This window comes from Thunnus maccoyii, chromosome 6 (genome assembly GCF_910596095.1).
Source record: "Thunnus maccoyii chromosome 6, fThuMac1.1, whole genome shotgun sequence".
Classification (NCBI taxonomy): Eukaryota; Metazoa; Chordata; class Actinopteri; order Scombriformes; family Scombridae; genus Thunnus; species Thunnus maccoyii.
Window position 1 is genome coordinate 2,979,409 of NC_056538.1, and position 20,080 is coordinate 2,999,488.

General features: G+C 40.9%; 1 protein-coding gene across 6 annotated transcripts in view; it reads left to right on the top strand.

Annotated features, from left to right (window-relative positions):
* Positions 1 to 20,080, top strand: part of bcas3 (BCAS3 microtubule associated cell migration factor) — a 361,503-nt gene that overhangs the window by 127,882 nt on the left and 213,541 nt on the right. For all 6 annotated transcript variants that reach the window (XM_042413571.1, XM_042413572.1, XM_042413575.1 and 3 more), the window contains 2 exons: positions 150 to 346; positions 733 to 830. In XM_042413571.1, coding sequence (XP_042269505.1) covers positions 150 to 346; positions 733 to 830 — 295 coding nt within the window. The remainder of the gene's footprint in view (positions 1 to 149; positions 347 to 732; positions 831 to 20,080) is intronic.

The window sequence follows — 20,080 nt, forward strand, 5'->3', positions numbered from 1 at the left end:
ATGTTTTGTATTTCAACCTGCTGATAGCCAATCTTCACTGCCTGTACCCTTTTTCTGCCAAAAAATTAGACCTCGCAGTCTCTCCAAGAGTTTTGTCAAAGGCTATTTGGAAGACTAGAACTCACCATCTTTTACCTTTCTGTTCTCAGGTGGAGATTGTGACCCATACAGGGCCCCACCGGCGCCTGTGGATGGGCCCCCAGTTTCAGTTTAAGACGATTCACCCTTCAGGCCAAACCACAGTCATCTCATCCTCCTCCTCAGTGCTTCAGTCCCAGGGCCCCACTGACGTCCAGCAGCCTCTCTTGGACTTTGACACGGACGACCTGGACCTGCACAGCCTCAGGTACTGTGAAACTATCAAAAAAAAATGCACACAGGGGTAACAATCTGAGCTGCATTGGCCTAGATCTTGATGTAGAAGTACACATTATGTTATCAGCCATAATCACAAAGAGGGTCTGCAGATTAGGTGGTGTTCATTCTAATTTACCAAAAGTTATCCTAATAAGAGCATGTATAAGAATAATATTCCTATAATCATATACTTCACCACAATTATCCCTCTCCTGTAGGCAGCCTTACACTTAATCACTAAAACAACAACCCAAATCTGCCTCTATGGCTTCTTGGGACCAGATCCAGTCAAACAGGGTTTTAGGCCCTAATATGTGGCTGTATGAGTATTTCTGTGTGTTTGCATTAATGTACATATGTTATGTGTGTGTGTAGGATCCAGCCGGTGCGGTCAGAGCCAGTCAGCATGCCCGGCTCGTCACGGCTGGTGGCTGATCGCCGAGGACAGTCCAACATCATGGATGCAGGATCAGGTAGGAAACCGCACGGATTTCTTCTACCTTACTACTGTGTGTACACCACCTCTGCTGCTTTGTGATACAGCTTTCTTCTGTTTCACTCTCCTGCATCTACTTCATTGACGTTTCTCATTGTCTGAAGTAGTCGGTTAAAATGTGTCTTATTTTCTGCCGATTCATACTGGTATCCATTTCCTTGGTCATATTTACTCATTATTGCTATCACATCATTTGAGTCAGATTCTGTTGTGGTGCTGTCTTTGTGGTCCATGTTTGATGTTTGAGTAATGCTTATGTACGTCTACTGTATATACAGACTTGACATTATGAAATATTACAATAAATTAGATCAGATGTTGCACAGTCCATAAACAATGCAAGTCTAAGACACTTGTAGCAGTTAGTGTCGTTTGCTAATTTTTCTCTTCTTGACCGTTAGACTTCCTATATTAAAGACAAAGAGTGTGGGGCACACATATCCAAAAAAACTTCTACAGGTGCTAGGTCAAAAAACAAGCTGAAGGCAAAAATCAGATAAAAGATCCACATTCTGTACTGATAGCTCCCAGCAAATTTAATTTAAGAGAGCAACGTAGATCTAACATGGATCTTCGTCAGGCATTGTCAAATGACATGTCCTATAATGACCTCAACCATATTTACTGATAAATTAAGCCTAAGGATTAGATTAATGCTTCATGTTTTTTGAACTTGATGATTAAATGTATAACTGTAGTGGGCAGTTACAGTAGTATCATCTCATCTGCTTCAAATTGTATAACCTTCCTGATGGGAAGGACTGAGGTTACTGTGGAGAAACATGTGCAAGTTGTCTGGGTTGACCAAATCCAGTTGTTGATTTTTAAAGGAATACTTGGAGATTTGGGGAGGTCATCCTGGCGGTCAATTTAGCCTCAACATGGAGCAGTGGTCCCAGATTTTTACAAAGGAGACGTTGATGAATTTGCAGTTTCTGTTTTGACGATTTAAGGATGAAGATGAAGACATTTTTAATACAAGTGCTACCTCTGCATCCCTACAAAACATGTTCCAACAAGCTTCATTTTTGACTACATAGGCAAATAACATTTGTAGAGGAAAACAAGAATCATTCTGCTGTTGTGAAATCAAAATGAGTTTAATAGTTAAGAGGTTTGATTTCCTTTGTCTGTCATTGGTACAGTTCCATTCAAGTTGATTAAGAGTAGTTGGGTCTTTGACACTAGCCATTTACCACCTTTGCTACCTCCCACTCCCCCCACCATACAGAAATGAGGATGCCCCCACACACATGTAGCAACCCCCTTTTTTCCAACCTGTTGTTATGGGTGCTGCGCCCTTATTCTGTAAGAAGATCTACTGTAATTGTCTGAATAGGTCTGTAAAGTCTATCAGCCATTGCAGAGGATGGATTTGGTTTCAAGTGATTTTGATAGTATGGCACTCTACATGTCTCCTTTAATCTGGTTATAATGTTAAAGTAATCCAATCACACACAGATGAGAGGATTTCCCCTTTAAAATATGTTGTTTTCTCTCAAGGTATAATGCTGTTACATCGGTCTTGTGAGGGTGTGTGTGTATGTGTGCACACAGTATGCTGGGTATTTACTGCCAGAGCGGGCAAGGAAATCATCACTTATTGCTTGACATTATATCCTGTTGCCTTTTGTTTGATAGAAGAGATAGAGGAGTGACTGTGGCGTCTGTGGCATTATCTGCTGTGTCTTGTGACAGAGACTTTACTCATCTGATCTGCTTCCTCACTGACAGATAGCCACTCCTCAGCCCTTTCACCCGGGTGTCAAAAAATTTACAGCTTGTGTCACAAATAGTTTCACATATCTGATAAATGTTTTTTCTTCTCCACCTTTCTTTGCTTTTCAACACATACCAAGAACTTCTTTCCACCACACACAATCGTCAACAGATAAACATAGATATGGTTTGACCATCATTTGTTTACCACAATTTAATTTGGAACCTAACATCAGTCTGTCATCCATCCATCTCCAATATGATGGATTTTACACTGGTTGATTGTTTATATAATATTTATTTCTTAATTGATTGATTACATTTTGTTCTGGATTTGCACAAATACAGTAGGTATTTGTTCTTTTTTCTATGTGGGTTGTGTTTGAGAGTTTTGTGTTTCATATTTTAAATTCTGATCCAGGAGCTGCTGTATGGAATCTGGAGTCTTTTTCAGTGTTTAATTCTGATCAGTAATACATTGATGAAGGTTTTAGAAAATTGATTATTTAAATTTGTATTTAATGATGAATAAACAAACCCAGAGTAAAAAATAAAAAAATAAGATCAATACATTTTCCAGTTACTTTTACCAGTTGTTGCCAGTATATTTCCTTATTGTGCTTAAAGGAGTTAATAATTACAATTTAAAATTAAATCATAAAATGTTTTGTAAATGTTAAAGCATGAGTCCAATGAGCACATACAGAAAATAAAATATATTATTTTTGATATTTTAATAGTATTTTAATATAATAACTCTAAAACAAATCATTTTAATTTTAATTTTCTATTTTTGGCACACCCCAGGCTCCATATATGTCACTCCAACAAGAAAAAGGATTTTGGAAACATTGTTTTTCATTGTGTTTTAATTCATGTAAATTTAAACTTATCAAATACTGGCTGGTAGCATATAAAATCTGAAATATTATTTTTTGCCCTTTGAAAAGCCTGTATTCACACATACATTCATGCAGGCTGTCCTCTATGGGCTCTATGATTAAAAAAGTTTGGAACATGATTCCAATAATTGTTTAAAAATTTCACTAATTGTGAAATTTTCAGATATGAAATCAGCTCCTGGAAACTTCATTTAAAAATATACATGTATTTGTAGCCTTATTTGCACTTCAAAATGTGTTGGTTGAACCTTGGTAGTGGGAGAATGAATGAGGCCTTGCAGAAGTTGTTTGGTAGGAAAGGCTGTGCTGACTTTTGACTGAAGTTGTGCAGTTATGTGGAACAGTTGGATAAACTCTTACTTCCACCTGTACTTGTTAAACTACAGCACTCCCTGCGTCTGCTCCTCAGATGTTTCCTTTCTTTCGCCTCCGCCTTCATCTCTCTCCTTCTGTCTGCCCAGTATCGTATCTGTGCTTCCTCTGTCTCCAGCCAGTGTCCCCTGTGTTTTCAGTTTCTTCACTAACTCATTCAGAGCAGAGAGAGAAAGAAGGACAGAGCCAGGCCGAGGGATGGAGGTGATGCTTATCAGTGTGTGTGCGTAGGGAGGGTTGAGTGTTGTGTCCTGCCACTGCCATGGCGCCGCCTCTTATCACACCCACACATCACTTTTGTCTCACCCTCAGAATAACACGCCTGTGTGTGGCAGAACTTGCCAATATCAGCTTTAAAGGCCAGAGGCCATCTTTCTTTTGGATTGACATTGCAGACAATCAATAAATCTCTCAATTTGACCAAGATGAAGTATTTTTATGCATTTCCAAATCTGGTAAAAAGTATACTGAAACAGCTGATAACTGACATGAAGTTGTTGACTTGAGGTTGACACATTTCTGAGCATGCAGTTGACCTTTGGGTTTAACTGATGGTAGATTTTCAAGGTTGATAGCAGCAACATTTTTGGGCTTAAAGCCACCAGTGACAGGTTTAGTGCCAATATTTAGGACCTTCCAATATATTCATTTGTATGTCACTAAATGATATGTTTAGTGGTTTCCCATGAATATCACATACAGACCGTTTCATATAGTGATGAATAGACATCAGAACTTAGTCTGATGTAATGTATAACAGTTGAAATCTGTTCATTAATTAATGTGTGTATTTTATATTTAATCTTGCTTACGTATAGGATATCATATACTGTATCAGGACAAATTGATATTTTTTTGATATATTGATAACGTTGACTAATTTAACTAATTTAATCTATAATATTTAAGTCTGACTTTAAGTAATTACAACAGGTTTTGGCTTTACATACTCTATCACACCATGTGTCATTCACATAATATATCAGTCTGATCGTACATTGTAGGTTTTCCTTGCACAAAAAAGCACATGTGATATATTTTCACATGAAATATTATAGTCCGCATTTGAAATGTCTGAAAACCATATGTGCGTGTATCACGTGAATCTCTATCATGTTAATGTCCAAAAACCACATATGCTGTTTCACATGTCATAAATCATATTTGAATTGACTTGATCACATGTGAAATTATGTTTCAATTTAAATTTAAAAAAAGTGATTTTTTTTTTTTTTTTTTGCATGCAGTATAAAATATGACACTTTTCATATGTGAAATGTTCAAAGACAAATGTGTCTATATGTGAAAGCTGTTTCATATATGTCACATGTGAAATTTATGTCATTTACAAAAACACAGAATGAAATTCATATTTTCTCATGTGATGTCCTGCTTCACAGATGAAATGTCTGATAACCACATGTAGTTAAATCATGTTTGTTTATCACATGTGAAACGGTGTTTCATACATGATAAATTCACACGTGCCTTCATGTGACTGTACTACAGAACTGTAGACACACACAAACTGCTTCTGACATCCACATGTACTGTATGTAATGTGTACATTTTCTGACATAATAGCCCAAGTCCTTGTCTCCAGCCATAAGTGTTGGAATAAAAGTGTTTCCTTCAGTCCTCAGGCCCAGCGAGGCCATAAAGCTGCAGTTCTCCCTACAGTGACTCACTTACAGTCAGTCAGTCTCCCCAGTGTCTGCTCCCATCTTATCTCAGCCCATACACTCTGCTTATCTCTGCCTTCCCCGAGGTGATGGGACGCCGTCTGCAGGGACATACACACACACACACACACACACACACACACACACACACGAGCACACTGTATGACATACAGTGCTTCCAGTCGTGCCTTCTTGACTCAGCAGATCTGTCTCTATGGATGGGACAGAGGAGCTAGTAGCAATAGCTACTGTCTCACTTTCCACCCAGCCACAATATACAGGATCAATGTGTAGCTGTTATCAATACCTCTTATCTGCACCCCAAGCCTTGCTGTGGGGTGTGTGTGTGTAGAGGCGGCTACAGTCCCAGCTAGACTACACAGTGGCATTTTGTGGCCCAGGAGGTCATATCAAGAAAGAAAGAAAAGGAGACAGACCTGAAAGAGAGATAACACTACAAGACTGAAAGAAAGAGTATTTAATCTTACCTGCTTGTGTGTTTGCGTGTGTCTCCGTGTGTGTGTGCACACTGATAAATCTCTCAATCCCTCTGCACAGTACTGTAGTTGTGTTTTGACTCTGCAAAGAAAGCCACCCTGCTCCACAACAGGAAATAACAACAAAACACCGTCTGTAACGTCAGCCATTTTGTTGTTTTTGTTGTTGTCATCTTCAGCGTTATGGCCCTGTCTTTGTCGCCACGTCTCGGCCTCACTGTTTGTCTCCATCTGTTTGTGTGTGCGTGCGTGTGCGTGCGTGAGTGTGTGTGTGTGTGTGTGATTTATCTGTGGCGGTGAATCAGTGATAGTGTGTTAGCTGGCGGCAGAGCAGAGCAGGCAGGACGAGATGGAGCTGGCTTATCACAACACGCTGAAGACACTTTAGAGAGCTACTAGACTTTGGCACTGGTCTTTGTTTTTAGAGTGTGTGTGTTAGGGTTAGACCGATAGACTGGTCAACCCCGAGGGCCGATATAGGCATCTGAAATTTTTAAAATTCTCTGGGAAACTGTAAATGTTTGACAGGTTTTAGGAACGGTTTGTCATGGAGACCGAGCTTTAATATCAAGAGCTTTAAACAAAAAAGTGTCAGTATTGGTTGATTAAATCTGATGTCAGTTGATGTGAGTGTTTATTTTTTCCTCTGGTTGACCTGTATGTGTACAGACATGTATGAGTATACTAAATGTTTGCCCTTGTGTCTTAGGTCTAGTGTGTGTCAGTCCATTAGCAGCATCCTGTAAAGCAGTGAGTTAATCAGTGTGGGATCAGCAGCTATCAGCCATTAGCCACATCCACCCCACATTATCACAGCTCAGTTACCTTCACTGTCTGTCTGTCTGTGGTGTGTGTGTGTGTGTGTGTGTGTGTGTGTGTGTGTGTGTGTGTGTGTGTGTGTGTGTGTGTGTGTGTGTGTGTGTGAATCTAATGTTTTGAAGGTTTTCAACATGCAGGTTCTGGACTGATACATGTATGATTTGATTGACATTTGTCTCAGAAAAGTTAAATCTTGACATTTTCTCTGAAAATCTTGTTTTTCTTTCATTGATTTATTTTTAAGGAAAACCCACATGTTCAACATTTCTGTAAATATGTTAGTCATCAGATTTTTGACTGCAGCCCCTTTGGCAAGATGTTCTAAAAAAAAAACAACAACAACAAAGTGACACAAATTCACAAAGTCACAAACAACATAACAACAATAACAGCACAATCAGCATTTTCAAAGTAATGTGCAATCCATGCATAAGAACAGGACTGAGGCAGTAAGATATTAATATCCACTATTCACTCAATTGAAGCTAATTAAAACAAGCAGATATAAATGAAGTTTATAGCCACAAGTAGGAAACAATAGACATCCAGACCAGTATGAAGCAGTAACTTTAATATTAATTTCAATTCATGTTAATAGCAGTGAATTGAAAGTAAGTGAAATAATAAGAAACAGCTGCATGCTGCATGTCAATGCCACATTAAAAAAGTTAAGTACTTATAGCCATCAAACCTCTATGATCATTCACATGTCCTCATTAGTGTAGCCAATAAGATTTGGTTACTCCTGTTTGAATGAGAGACAGTAGATTTAAGTGTTTATTTATGTATCTGTCAACTACTATAACTCATAAGTGTTTGCTGCTGTATAAACAGATAATGAATGACAATAGAGTAAAACACAGTAGTAATAATATATATCATGTTGTCATAGGAGAAGTTAGTTTAGTACTGTACATGAATAAACACATGAAAGTGTCCCTGCATCTGCTTGCATCTACATTATAGTGTGCTATAAAGCCCTTATTAACTGTTTATATTAGGCTGCTAAATGCAGGAGGCGAGAGGTGGACTTAAAGTCAAGTGTTGCAATAGGCTCTAATGATTTATAGCCACTTGAGTGTTTTTGCTTGCTTTACACTCATTGCTGCAGACCATTGTGCATGTCACACCAGAGTGTTTGAATTATTTGATGTGTTTTTGCTTCATTCCAGGCTGACATTTGCATGTATTTACTCTGAATCATAGGTATGATTTGGGATATAGGATAGAAAAACATAACTTTGAGAACCTTAAACTTGCATACTCAATCATGTATGAAGTTTGAAAAAAAAACACATTTAACTAATACACAGCTGTGTGCGCTCTTCAAATGATGTAGTATATACGATTGATATTTGACTAACTCAGACATGCGAAAGCACTACGACGTTTTTTTCAGTAAAACCATTCTTTTGTGTAAGTGTGAATGTGTGTGTGTGTGTGTGTGTGTGTGCACCTGTTAGCATCACAAACACAGTGCCCCTTGTCCCAGTGACCCACCACCCCTTTACCACCATCAGCACCACCCTGAGGCGAGAAGGGGCTTTCCCCTGCGTTATTGTTCTCACAGAGGCGGAAGAAAGAGAGAGAGAGAGAGAGAGATGGGGTATGAATGACTGAATAAAAAGACGAGGATAGAGAGCTTACACCCCCAAACACACACACACACACACACACACGCAGACACACACACTTTGTCTGACATCTTTCCCTCCCTTTTTTCCTCCCTCCTCTTCATACCTGAGCAGCCGTTTAAAAGACTAGGCACCTGTGCTGTGGTATTCTGCCTCTCTTTCTTTTTCTAATACACACATACCCCAGTAACCTATACCCCACAATTACCTCCCAGCCTCATAAAGGGCCCTTGTATTTTTGTGCTATAGTGGCCACACTGACAACAGTGATCGCAAAGGCCAGAAAGATGCCTGGCCATCCGATCTCTTCCTTAAAGACAAATACCCTCATTTCCCGTGACCCCCCCCCTCTCCCCCACCCACTCCATTCCTCCTCTCCCGATTTTATTTTCATCAATAGGCACCTTTGTCACCTTGCTGCCATTTCCCCCCCCACCCTCCACCCATCCTGTCCATCGCCTCGGGGTGTGTTTGGTGACCCGTCAGTTGGTGACAGGACATAACAGCAGATCTCTACGGTCACCGTCGCTCCTTTTTTTGTTTTTGTCATCACCAGCAATCAGGCAAAGGGAAACCACAGAGCTCTTATCAGGAAGAGAAAAATGATCTGCTGGAAAAAAAGGAAGCAAAGTAAGGAAGAGTGACGTATTTAAATATGGTTTACCTGCTTGTCCTGGAATTCCTCGAATATCTCCCGGTGGCTTGAGATGTGTATTCCAGACGGAGATCAATTTCTCAATGGAAGTTAAAAGGACAGACACACTCGATCAGAAGTTTTTGCGCGCTGATAATAAAATCTTAAATACAATGCTGCTTAAACACAGCACGGTCCCTATCAATACATAGCCCCCTGTCGTCAATGAATTGACTAATTGTTTCACCACTAACCATAGTCAAAAAGAAAGAGAGAGGGTCCTCGCTTGTCAAACTCATCTTAACCATTTCTTGCTCTTCTTTCCTTTCCACCTCTTTTTCCCATTTTCTATCTCCTCTCCTTCTATCTCCTCTCTAACATCTCTGAGATTTATCGTTCACTCACTTTTAAGAGTTCAGGAAGTGTGTTTGCCTGCGTGTGTGTGTGTGTGTGTGTGTGTGTGTGTGTGAGGCTTTGGGGACTACAGGGCGGGAATGGTTTAGCCACATGTAGGGATTTATGGCGACTGTATGCGTGACTGAGAGAGATCAGGGTGTGACATGGATTGATATGGGTGAGTGCTGATCAGGCTTTTGTGCTGCCGTTATCTCTTTCTCTCTATGTTTGTCTGTTTTTGTGTTGGCGCACTTATAATCTGTGAGAGATGGAATGCCCTTCAGCATTAGTGTTATACAGCAAGTGCATGTGTGCCTGTGCATCCATGTGACTGTGTGTGTGTGTGTGTGTGTGTGTGCAGTGCCAGAGGGCAGTGAAGACTGAGCAGCTGCTCTTTATAGTGACTGAACGGACACCAATGTGTCGGGCATCTGCCACGCGTTCACCCTGCCGCCTACCCAATGGAGTGTGTGTGTGTGTGTGTGTGTGTGTGTGAAAGTGAGAGAAGCAGTGTTAGTGTGTGTAATCATGTCTTTCTGTTTCCCAGTGATTTCATAATTGTGTACAGGAATATAGATGTATGTATTTTTAATTGCAAATGAGAGGAAAACATGATGAATGTAGTTTATGTGTGTGTGTGTGCACCAGTTGTTGAGACACAGAGGATCATGGTGATGTTTCATGCTCATCTCCAGTGTGAAAACACTCACACACACGTACACACACTTGAATGTGTAGAGCGTGTTACGGAGCAGTGGTGTGTCCCAGTGATGGTTGGGGGGGGTGGGGGGTGGGGTTTGCTGTTGATGCCACCCTTTTATTCCCATGACCTCATATAGGTCGGGGGGGGGGGGGTGTAATAGGGGAAGTACAAGAACAGCCGTACACTGGCCTCACACACACACTCTGATACACAGGCGCTAACGAGTCTCATCTTTATACAATCATCTCAGCAACAATGACATCTCTCAATCAAACTATTATCCAATTAATCAATCAGTTGATCACTAGAAAATGAATCCACAACAATTTTAGTAATAGATTTATTGTCATCCATCAAGCAAAACATCATAATAATTGACATCATAGTAAACTGAATATCTTTCTAAGATCTAAGCTCTGTTGGACAAATAAAACAAGCAACATCACTGCTATTTGAAACTATGATGGGGATTTTTCACTATTTTATGACATGTTGTAGAGTAAATGAATGATTGAAATAATGAATAATAAAGATTATCATTAGCTGCAGCACTGGATCAATAGAAATAATATTACATGAGCCCTTAACCTGAATTGGGTCTGATGGACACATGGACCTGGTTTTGTCTTGGATTTAAGTCTGACTTTTTCATGAATTAGCATCAGATCAGGTTCCAAGCTTCACTAGTGAGATATATATATATATATATATATATATGTGTGTGTGTGTGTGTGTGTGTGTGTGTGTTATGATTTTCAGATTTCAGTGTTTTTCTCTTCGAGAATAAATTCCCTACAAACTGCTAACTCAACTCCCTCTACAGTTATCTAGTCGTTTGCTTTTCTTGTCAGTCAAACCCTGTGAAATAATCTTTTAATTTGCACATATTCTTTATTGGCAGCGTGTATTTCTAAATATTTATCTTGACATAGTGATATGAAAGCACTACAGATGATTTAAAGTCCCCTTAGAATTCCAGCTTTATCATTCTTGTTAGTTTGTGGAGTTTGGTGACCTTGTGTGATTCCCAGCACAGCTCTGCCCACCATCAGTTCTAATCAGCCATAACTGAAAACACCTGTGTGGGTGTGCATGACCTTTAAGTTAGTGATGGAATGTAGTATATTAGGCAAAAACTGCAGTCAGACCTGCATCCTTGTGAGACTTGCCTTTCAAAAACACACAGTGGTTAATACACAGGCTTCTCTATCTCTGTAGTGTTTTAACATTGAAACAGTTCCATCTCCCTCCTCTATCTGTTTTTATTCTTTTCCTGCTCTTTTCCTTTTTCTTTTTTTTTTTTCTTTTCCTCTCTCCCCCCACACAAAATCACCAGGGACAAACACAACACATTGTCATCAGGAGTGACACATCTTTTCCTCTTTTCATCCTCCTTGTTTTTCTTATTTCCATCTGCTCCTCTTTCTCTTCCTTCTTTCCAACTCTACACTTTCCTTTCCCCCTCTCTCTCTGACACTAACCCTGTCTGACAGTGTCTCCATGCTGTCGCGCACTAATCCACCTCTGAGAGGTGTTAAAGCACTTCCACACTCACACACACACACACATATGAACACACACACACACAGCGTTGCTCCAGATCCCGTAAGGTATCGATCTGCCGTCCCGCTCACTCTAATGGGATTTTTTACACCTAAGCATCAGAAATGGCTAATGCATCACATCACATCTGATGCGCTCAGGCACGCACACTCACACACACACACACACACACACGGACTCAGAGATAATTACAGCAAGCGGCTGAGCCTCACTGGCAAGTATGGTAAAAAATGAATAGAGGACAGAAGGAGAATGCACTCAACAGCATATGCATCTGACTCCTTCAGCATCTGACTCATGTCACAGATGTTCAGACTATCTTTACATCACACACACACACACACACACACACACACACACTCCGAGTCTCTCAGTGTGACTGAAATGATAAATCTCTTCATACAGTGTTTTAGAGGAAGAGGAGCTCTCAGCCGTTTTTGTGATTCTGAGATTTTTTTCAGTGTAAGTGGGGAGGGGGGGAACCGATGAGAAAAAGAATGCTTGTGTCTTGTATTTGTTCTCTAAGACTTAAAGTAAGATTTTAGAAAGCAGATTGTAGATTGACTTGAATGCTTGTTGTGTAACAAGGTTTTACATTAGCAAAAGTGATATTCTGTGTCCTACAGAGGATTTGCACATCTCTTGTATCCATTTCTCCACCTATGATAAAGTTGTTGTTGTTGTACATGAATAGAAGTGTATGTGAGTAAGTAAAAGAAACAAAAAGAAAAAAAAAATCCTGGAAAGTATCCTGGAATGTGTTACCAGGGTTGGTGTTATTGTGCAGTCAATAGCTACTGCTGATAGATCTGTTAGCTAGTGTGTCAATCAGAGTATGTAAAGGGTGTTCTGGCCCAAACCTGGGACTCAGTAGTTCTCTGTTTACAGTAGGAGCAGGTTAGACTGACACTAAAATGAGAATAGCTGGTCCACCTTAAAGATCAGGTTAGGCTAACCCATTGTCGCTAACTTCGGGGCTAACCCCCCCCCCCCTCGCTTTTCCAGCAGTTTGAGAAACAACAGATGAGACTTTTCTTGGTCTTGACAAGCTGCAGCATTTATTAACTGACACACTGTACCTGTACTTTACATTTACTACCAGATTGACAACTCACTGCTAACCTTTTCCTCTGCTCCGCTCACATTCACTTTCACTTTTCTGCTGCTTGCTCAACCGCACACGAGCTACGCACACACATTACGCACACTGCTCTTATAAGAGTAGCTTTCACATTGATGTCCTTTGAGGAATGAAGAGAGGGAGGATGACTCCAAACAATTCCATGGAAAAGTAGATTGTGAGCTCACACAGTGTGCAAGTGAAACTCATTAGCAGCTCATTGATATAATGATCGTGTGAAATTTTAGCAGGGGCACTCATGGGGAAAAACTGTTATTGAAGTCAGTTCTATAATGGCAATATACTCTCCCCTCTGATCTTACAACATCATGTAAACATGGAAAGTCCAAGACCAGTGTGTCATGACACCAGTAAGTGTGACTAATAGCTGCCCTGTGTGCTCTCTTGTTTTAGATTTTTAGATTTGTTTGATCAATTATATGTTGAAGCCTGCAGGCTATTGTTTCTACCAAATCCGTTTCAGAGGCTTTTAGAGGGAAACATTAAAACCGTTTTGAGTTTTTTTTTTTTTTTTTTTTTAGCATGAAAAATATCAAATATATGAAATGCTTCGGCTGAAAAACAAACAGAAAACCTCACTGCTCTCTCTGTCTCAAAAAGCCTCCTTTTTGAAACTCCTTTCTTTCTTTCTTTATCTTCATTGCCTCTTTCCTTCCTTTTGTTTTTCTCCGTGTCACCTCGGGGCTGACCAGGTGGAGGCCTACTGCAGGCTCATTTCCTCAGCAGGTGTGTGTGTGCGTCTTTCTCATCGTCTGTGTGTGTGCATGCATGCGTGTATGAAAGCGTGTGTGTGTGTGTGTGTGTCTGAGCGCACATTTACGTAGATACTATCTGCTCACCTGCTCCCGCCGAACTACAGAAGCAGCCATTGTGTATTGATGCTAGCCGGCTACAGACCAACCCCCTCCAGGTGACAACAGGTGTGTGTGTGTGCGTATGTGTGTGTGTGTGTGTGTGCGTTTGTTGCAGATGGATAATATCAAGGAGGATATTGTTTGTGCCAGGGTTGGGGAGATGGAGGGAGAAGGGAAGAGGTTACAGCCTTTCTCTCCTCACCTGGAAATTATGTCCTCCCGCCATTTTACTGGAGTGTGTTTCCAATCACTGCAGGAACGTGAGAAATGTCCGCTTGGGAATTCCTCCCCAACTTCCTGTCTGTCTCTCACTGTGTGTGTGTGTGTGCGTGTGTGTGTGTAGTCATACGTGCGTGTGTCCGTGCATGCGTGAGAGAGAGAGAGAGAGAGAGAGTCTGTGTTTGATCGTGGATGAGTATCAAAAGTGGCACTCACAAGTTCCCTTTCCTCTCATCACTGTAAGATTAGTTAGCATTTATTTTCTTCTTCTTTATTAACCTCTTCCACTCCCCCCTCCTACCATAGACCCATTTTTTTTAGGGGGGACAGGGGATCTTTAGCGGGAGATAGCAGGTCAACAGTATATGCCACATATAAGTGATATACATCCTCTGAAAGCTTGGAGCCTGAAGGTTAATTTGAGATGCAGCTCAACATTGTGTGTCAAGTGTTTCTAGTCATAAATCAGTAAAAAATAATGTGTTTTGGTGAGGCACCCATTCAAATTTTGGGTTAGGGTTTAGAGTGTACAAGGGCTTAGAACATTATGAGACTGACCAAGACTGTTTAGGGACCCCAGTATGCATAAATATTCAAATACACCATGTTTAAAATAACACATTTATACTGCGTACAATAAACTGCATGGTTTCCGCCCAAAACTGCACAGGGTTAGCATAAATTGGGCATATCTGTAAAGGGGAGACTGGTGAGTAACCACAGAACCCATTTTCATTCAGATATCTGTGAGAGGTAAGTCAACCCCTTTGAGGTTGCCAAAGTTTAGCCTAACTTTTGAACGTTATTTAGCTCCCTTCCCGACAAGCGAGCATGACATGTACCAATGGATGCCATAGGTCTTTTAGTTTCATATGATACCAGAATCATCACTCCAGCTTTAAAACTGAGCCTGCTACAGCCTTTAAAAGACAGTAATGTTGACCAAGGACGCTGGCATCCTTGGGGAGTTTAAGAGATTAAACGATCAGTTCAATTAAATGAAACAAGATTTGTGCCCCCACCCTAATATGATGAGGCTGAACGGAAGCTCAACGCATCGCATTGAAAATATCAAAAACATCTTTTTCCAGAGAATGTGTTGAACAGTCCTTACTGGAACTACTGTCTACTAAAGAAATAGTCTCATTGTGTCCTGTAGCTTTCCCAGAGAAACAGGGACAGTCTTTCTGGGAAGCGATGTCATACTTTGTCATTTTTCAAAGCAGTTAACACCATCACAGGAAATCATTCACCTCCATGGTATTGGGGGTGGAAACAGGCATCTCAGAGACAGATGATCAACACTTGAACAAAAAAACACAACTACGCTCATAGAGAGACACCACTGGAGCTATAATGTGTCATTTAATTGATTTTACAAAAACTGTGCAATGGGGGAAAATCCCTCCAAAAAATGTAACTATTGTTACTGGCCTGTAGGAAAAAAGAATTTCAAGAGAAGAGTTTTGCACAAATGGTTTGATGTAAAAGTCATCACTGAGACAGATTGTTAAGAGAAATCTGGAGAGATTTATGTTGAGGAAGCCATTTTTCATAATCCTTATGTCTTCTTGGCCTCTCTACCTGCTCACTACCAGTTTATAGTATGCCTGGCACATTTCAGCATGAGCCATTTTACATTTTAGAGAGGAAACGGTCTATAAGACATACCTCATATATTACACATCGGCCTGTTTTGTCATATTTACATTATGTTTTAAACATCAAAAACTTTTTTTTTCTTTTCTTTTAAACAGTTCAGTAACTTTTACATGTTCTGTAGTATACTTTTGAAACTAAACTCATTTTAGTTGAATGCCAGTAAGTTTTTTCAGTAATTTAACTTCTTCCTGACCAAAAACATTAATCAAAAAAATAAATAAATAATCAAAGTTTCCATTTGAGTTGGGTATTTTAGTAGTGTTTTCCCCTATTTGTCTTAATGCATCTTGTTCCATTTGCACTTTCTGCCCAAATATATTGCAGATGTGTTTTCTGACTCACTAGTGTTTTAAAAGAGGAGACAGAAAAACAAAGCAGAAACGGGAAGGAGGCCATGAAGGGAGGGCACATCAGCAAAAACAACCATCATCTGTAGAGAAAGAAGTGATGAAGGAAAAGAAATTGAGAGGCTGAGACAGGAAACGCACACCTCAGTCTTACACACAAACACACACATTGGGACTCATTGATGTGTAGCGGTAGTGGCAGCACTAGCGCACGTTAGCATGTTGTGGCTGCAGAGCCTTGCATCTTTTGCCGAGGATCATGGCAGAGGCAAAGTGACAGCTTTCTTAGACAGAGCTGTCCTTTTCTTGCTGTTTCTATAGTTTGTCGTGCGTGTTTAGACGGTGGGAGTGTGTGTCTGAAGGCTTTTGCAGTGTTGCCAGACTGTGCAGGTAGTGTGCTACATTTGATAGACTGTTTGCCATTTTGTCTGTGTTGCAACTTTGATATGCCATAGCTGTCCACTGTTATATTCCCCCTCTTATCTCCCTCTGTTTTGTTTTTCTTTTTTCTATTTTTGAAAGCTCTCTCTTCATCTGCCATCCTCTGCCCTCCTGTCTTTTTCTCCCATCTCAATCCCTGTAAGTCTCTCCATCGCTGTTATCGGCAACACAGGAAGCTGTTATTTCCACAGCGCTGGAAGTTAACATCCATCTATCTGATGACAAGAGGAAAGACTCCAGATGTGAACAGCTCTCTCCATCCCTCCCTCACTTGCTCTCTTTTTCTGCCTTTCTTTTCATTAGCTTTCTTTGGCCAGTCGGAGATCAGCGTCTCAGTAACACAGTCTGCATAGTCTAGACATGAAGCTTGATGGTTTGAACCAATTTCTGGCACCAGTGCTGGCCTGTTATTAAAGATACGATCTGCTCCCGTCTGCTTGATTGATAATGTAGTTGTGGTATCCTTGGTTTCAGTGCAGAGTTTGTGTCCAATGGCCTAAAAATGGTTTTAGAAGCTGATAAGTGTAAAATTAAGGGTAGCGCACAATACTTTAGCATTGTCAGAGTATAGGAAATGGAACATGGAAATGTTCAGGTTTTAAAGACATTAAATATTAGCAATTATCAGCATTAGTCCAAAAAAAGCCATCTGTATTCTCATTGAGAACCCCTTTCTGTCTTATTCTGCTCAAAGGATAATTACACTTTACCGTTATTGGCATCTTATTTCACAGTTTTGACCATCATTTCTCTCAGTCATCATAATGTGGACTCATCATACAATAACTTATATAAAGTTTGACAGAGCAAGAAACCCCAAAAAGTAAGATGATTCAGCAGAAAGGTTGTAAACAAGCCAACTGTTAAGCCAAATTAGCCACCACTTGATTTGGAGGTGAAACCAAAATTGAGCGCACCCAAAATGTCAGTAATAATCCCTCATTGTGCAGTGTGTGCAATTACAGTGAACACTGTAGGTCAAAGTTGAACCAGGAAGTCTTTCTGTAAACTGTGATGGATGTAGTGAGAGATCTGGATACCATGTTCCAAGATGGCAACCCATTGAATCTAAAGTAAGTTGCCAAATAAATTGTAATGGTTTCTTCAGGTGTCCTTGTTTTATGGCTCAAAAGAGCATGTGCATTGGAGTTTTCTCTGCATGAAAATAATTTACTGACTTTTTGTATTTTTATTGCACTCAAATTGTGATAGTATAAAGACATTTCAGAGTGTTTGTGACACATGACATAATGTATTCATCATTTTACAGCTGTTTTTTTTTTTGTCACTTTTTGTTTTGGCACTTTAGCTGTCATCTCACTTCTGACAATATCAGCTCACAGCCCATCACTGTTCCTGTGGGCTTAATTTGTTGAGTGCCATGTTGTTATTACTGATAGTAATGTTGGCCAAAACTATGACTTTGTGGATGTTAGGGTATGAATAGCCCCTTGTTGGCGCACTCCGTGTAGCAATACATTCATGTATTCTGTGATAATTCACTGTACATGCACACCTCTTAAATTTTACTTGTACAAATGTGAATTCAGACCTTGAGCTCATTTCAGGAGGCTACAGGGCAACTTAACCTACCATCACCCTGATGAGTGAGGATCAAATCTGAAGGGTGAGCTGGAGGCTTGATTTGTGAGTGTGCGTTTGTGTGTGCATGCGTGTGTTTTTCCACGTGTGCGTATACAGTGTCTGAGATTGGGTTAAAATACAAGAGCGGTATTTGGTTGAGGCCGGAAATGTATTCAGAAGCATAACACGTAGTCAGAGAGCCCACTGCACACTGAACACACATGCACGCACGGAACATGTGTTTCCAATGAAAGTAGTATATGGGAGAACTGGTCAGCCATACAGTATGAGGTCATCCGGTTGGGTGTATGTATGTATGTGTGTGTGTATGTGTTGAAGTGTGTGAGCCTATATGTGTGTTTGTGTGTGTGTGGAGTGCTAATCATCTCATTGTACATACCTGGGATCCAGGGGAGAGGAGATGCACTCACACTTATAGGCTGCATTTAAAGCCTTCAGTTGTGTGTGTGTGTGTGTGTGTGTGTGTGTGTGTGTGTGTGTGTGTGTGTACTAGCCATCAACAGCAGCTCTGCCCTGTGTTGCTGAGACTCTATTAAAACTGCAACCTTTCATCTAAAGGCTATGCTTTTAGACGCTCCACCTGGCTCTATGTGTTTGTATATTTGACTGTGTGTGCCCGTGTGTGTGTGTGTCTGGTTGTGTGTGTGTGTGTGTGTGTGTGTGTGCGGGCATGCCGTCAGCCACTGGGCTAACAAACACACTTAATACAATTATCCCTCGGCAGAGACGAGCAAGGGAGACAGGCGGCACCTCAGAAGGTACACTGTCTGGTGTGTGCATGTCTGTGTGTGTGTGTGTATGTGTGTGTGTGTGTGTGTGTGGGTGGGTGTGTGATGGGGATGTTGTCACTGGCAGCTAGTCGTGGCATTTCCACGCCTGGCTTCCACTGTAGCGTTTCCATCCTTCCCTCCAGGACCCCCCCCCCCCCCCAATCCCTGTCTTCCTCTTCTTGTAATTGGGGCTTTCCCTTATAATTAGTCCATCCTATTCCCCCCCTCCGCCCCCTTCCCCTCCAGGAGAGGCCTGCTAGCATGGCACCTCAGCCCCAGTAACAAGCACCCTTTCCCCCCTACGGCCCCGGCGCTTCCCCCCAAGGTGCGGGGAGTGGGAGGATAGCTTAGCATCACAGCTAACTAGGCTGTGGAGCCTCAGAGCGGGCCCTGGCGCCGGCCAGCCTCATCCCCACTGGTCAGTCTTGCACTAATCCAATAAATGAGCTGTGCGGGAGGGCAAGTGTCACACACTCTGCACAGATATACACACGCTCACTCACACATACACACACACACACACACAATGTAGATACACACTTAGAGGTCCAAAGTTGTGACAAGCTGCTGCTAATTGTGTTCTGTCTGTCCCCGTCTCCTCCTCCTGAGGGCTCAGAGAAATTCCTCAACCAGTGGGTCGAACTCAAGTGTGTTTTTGTGTATGAGGGTGTGTGTGTGTGTGTGTGCATGAGTATGTATGTTTTCTAATTCATTCTGCTGTCTAGATTGTGTTTATTCTGACTGGCACCCTTCTTGTTTCACCCACATATTGCTACAAAAATTAAACTTTCAGTTTGAACATCTCCATACGGGTTGTGCTGTTGAGGAAAAAAAATACTGATCAGTTGTGAAACTCAAGTAGAAATATGTCAAACCTCAGAGGGACCAACAGGGTTTGTTTGACTTATCCACAGAGTAAACCTAAGACTTGAAAGAATACTGCACCGATTTAGCATCGCATTTGAGGCAGAGTGACATCACTTGAGGCAGTTTATCAGATCTCACACAGCTCCCTCCGGAGCCACAAAAGACTTTTTTTACAACTTTTTTTTCACACGTGCAGTAGTACTTCCCAACACCTGGAGACACACTTTGATGTGTAAAATTGCTGGAGGGAACATTTAAGGTTAGCCAACTGAATATTTTGCAGAGATGTTTGATATAAACATTCGGTGTTGGCTGTAACGAGTTTGCACTTACAGTCAACATGAACGTTTCCTTGTTATACTGATAAAAATGTAATCCAGTCAGCGTTATGCTTCTTATA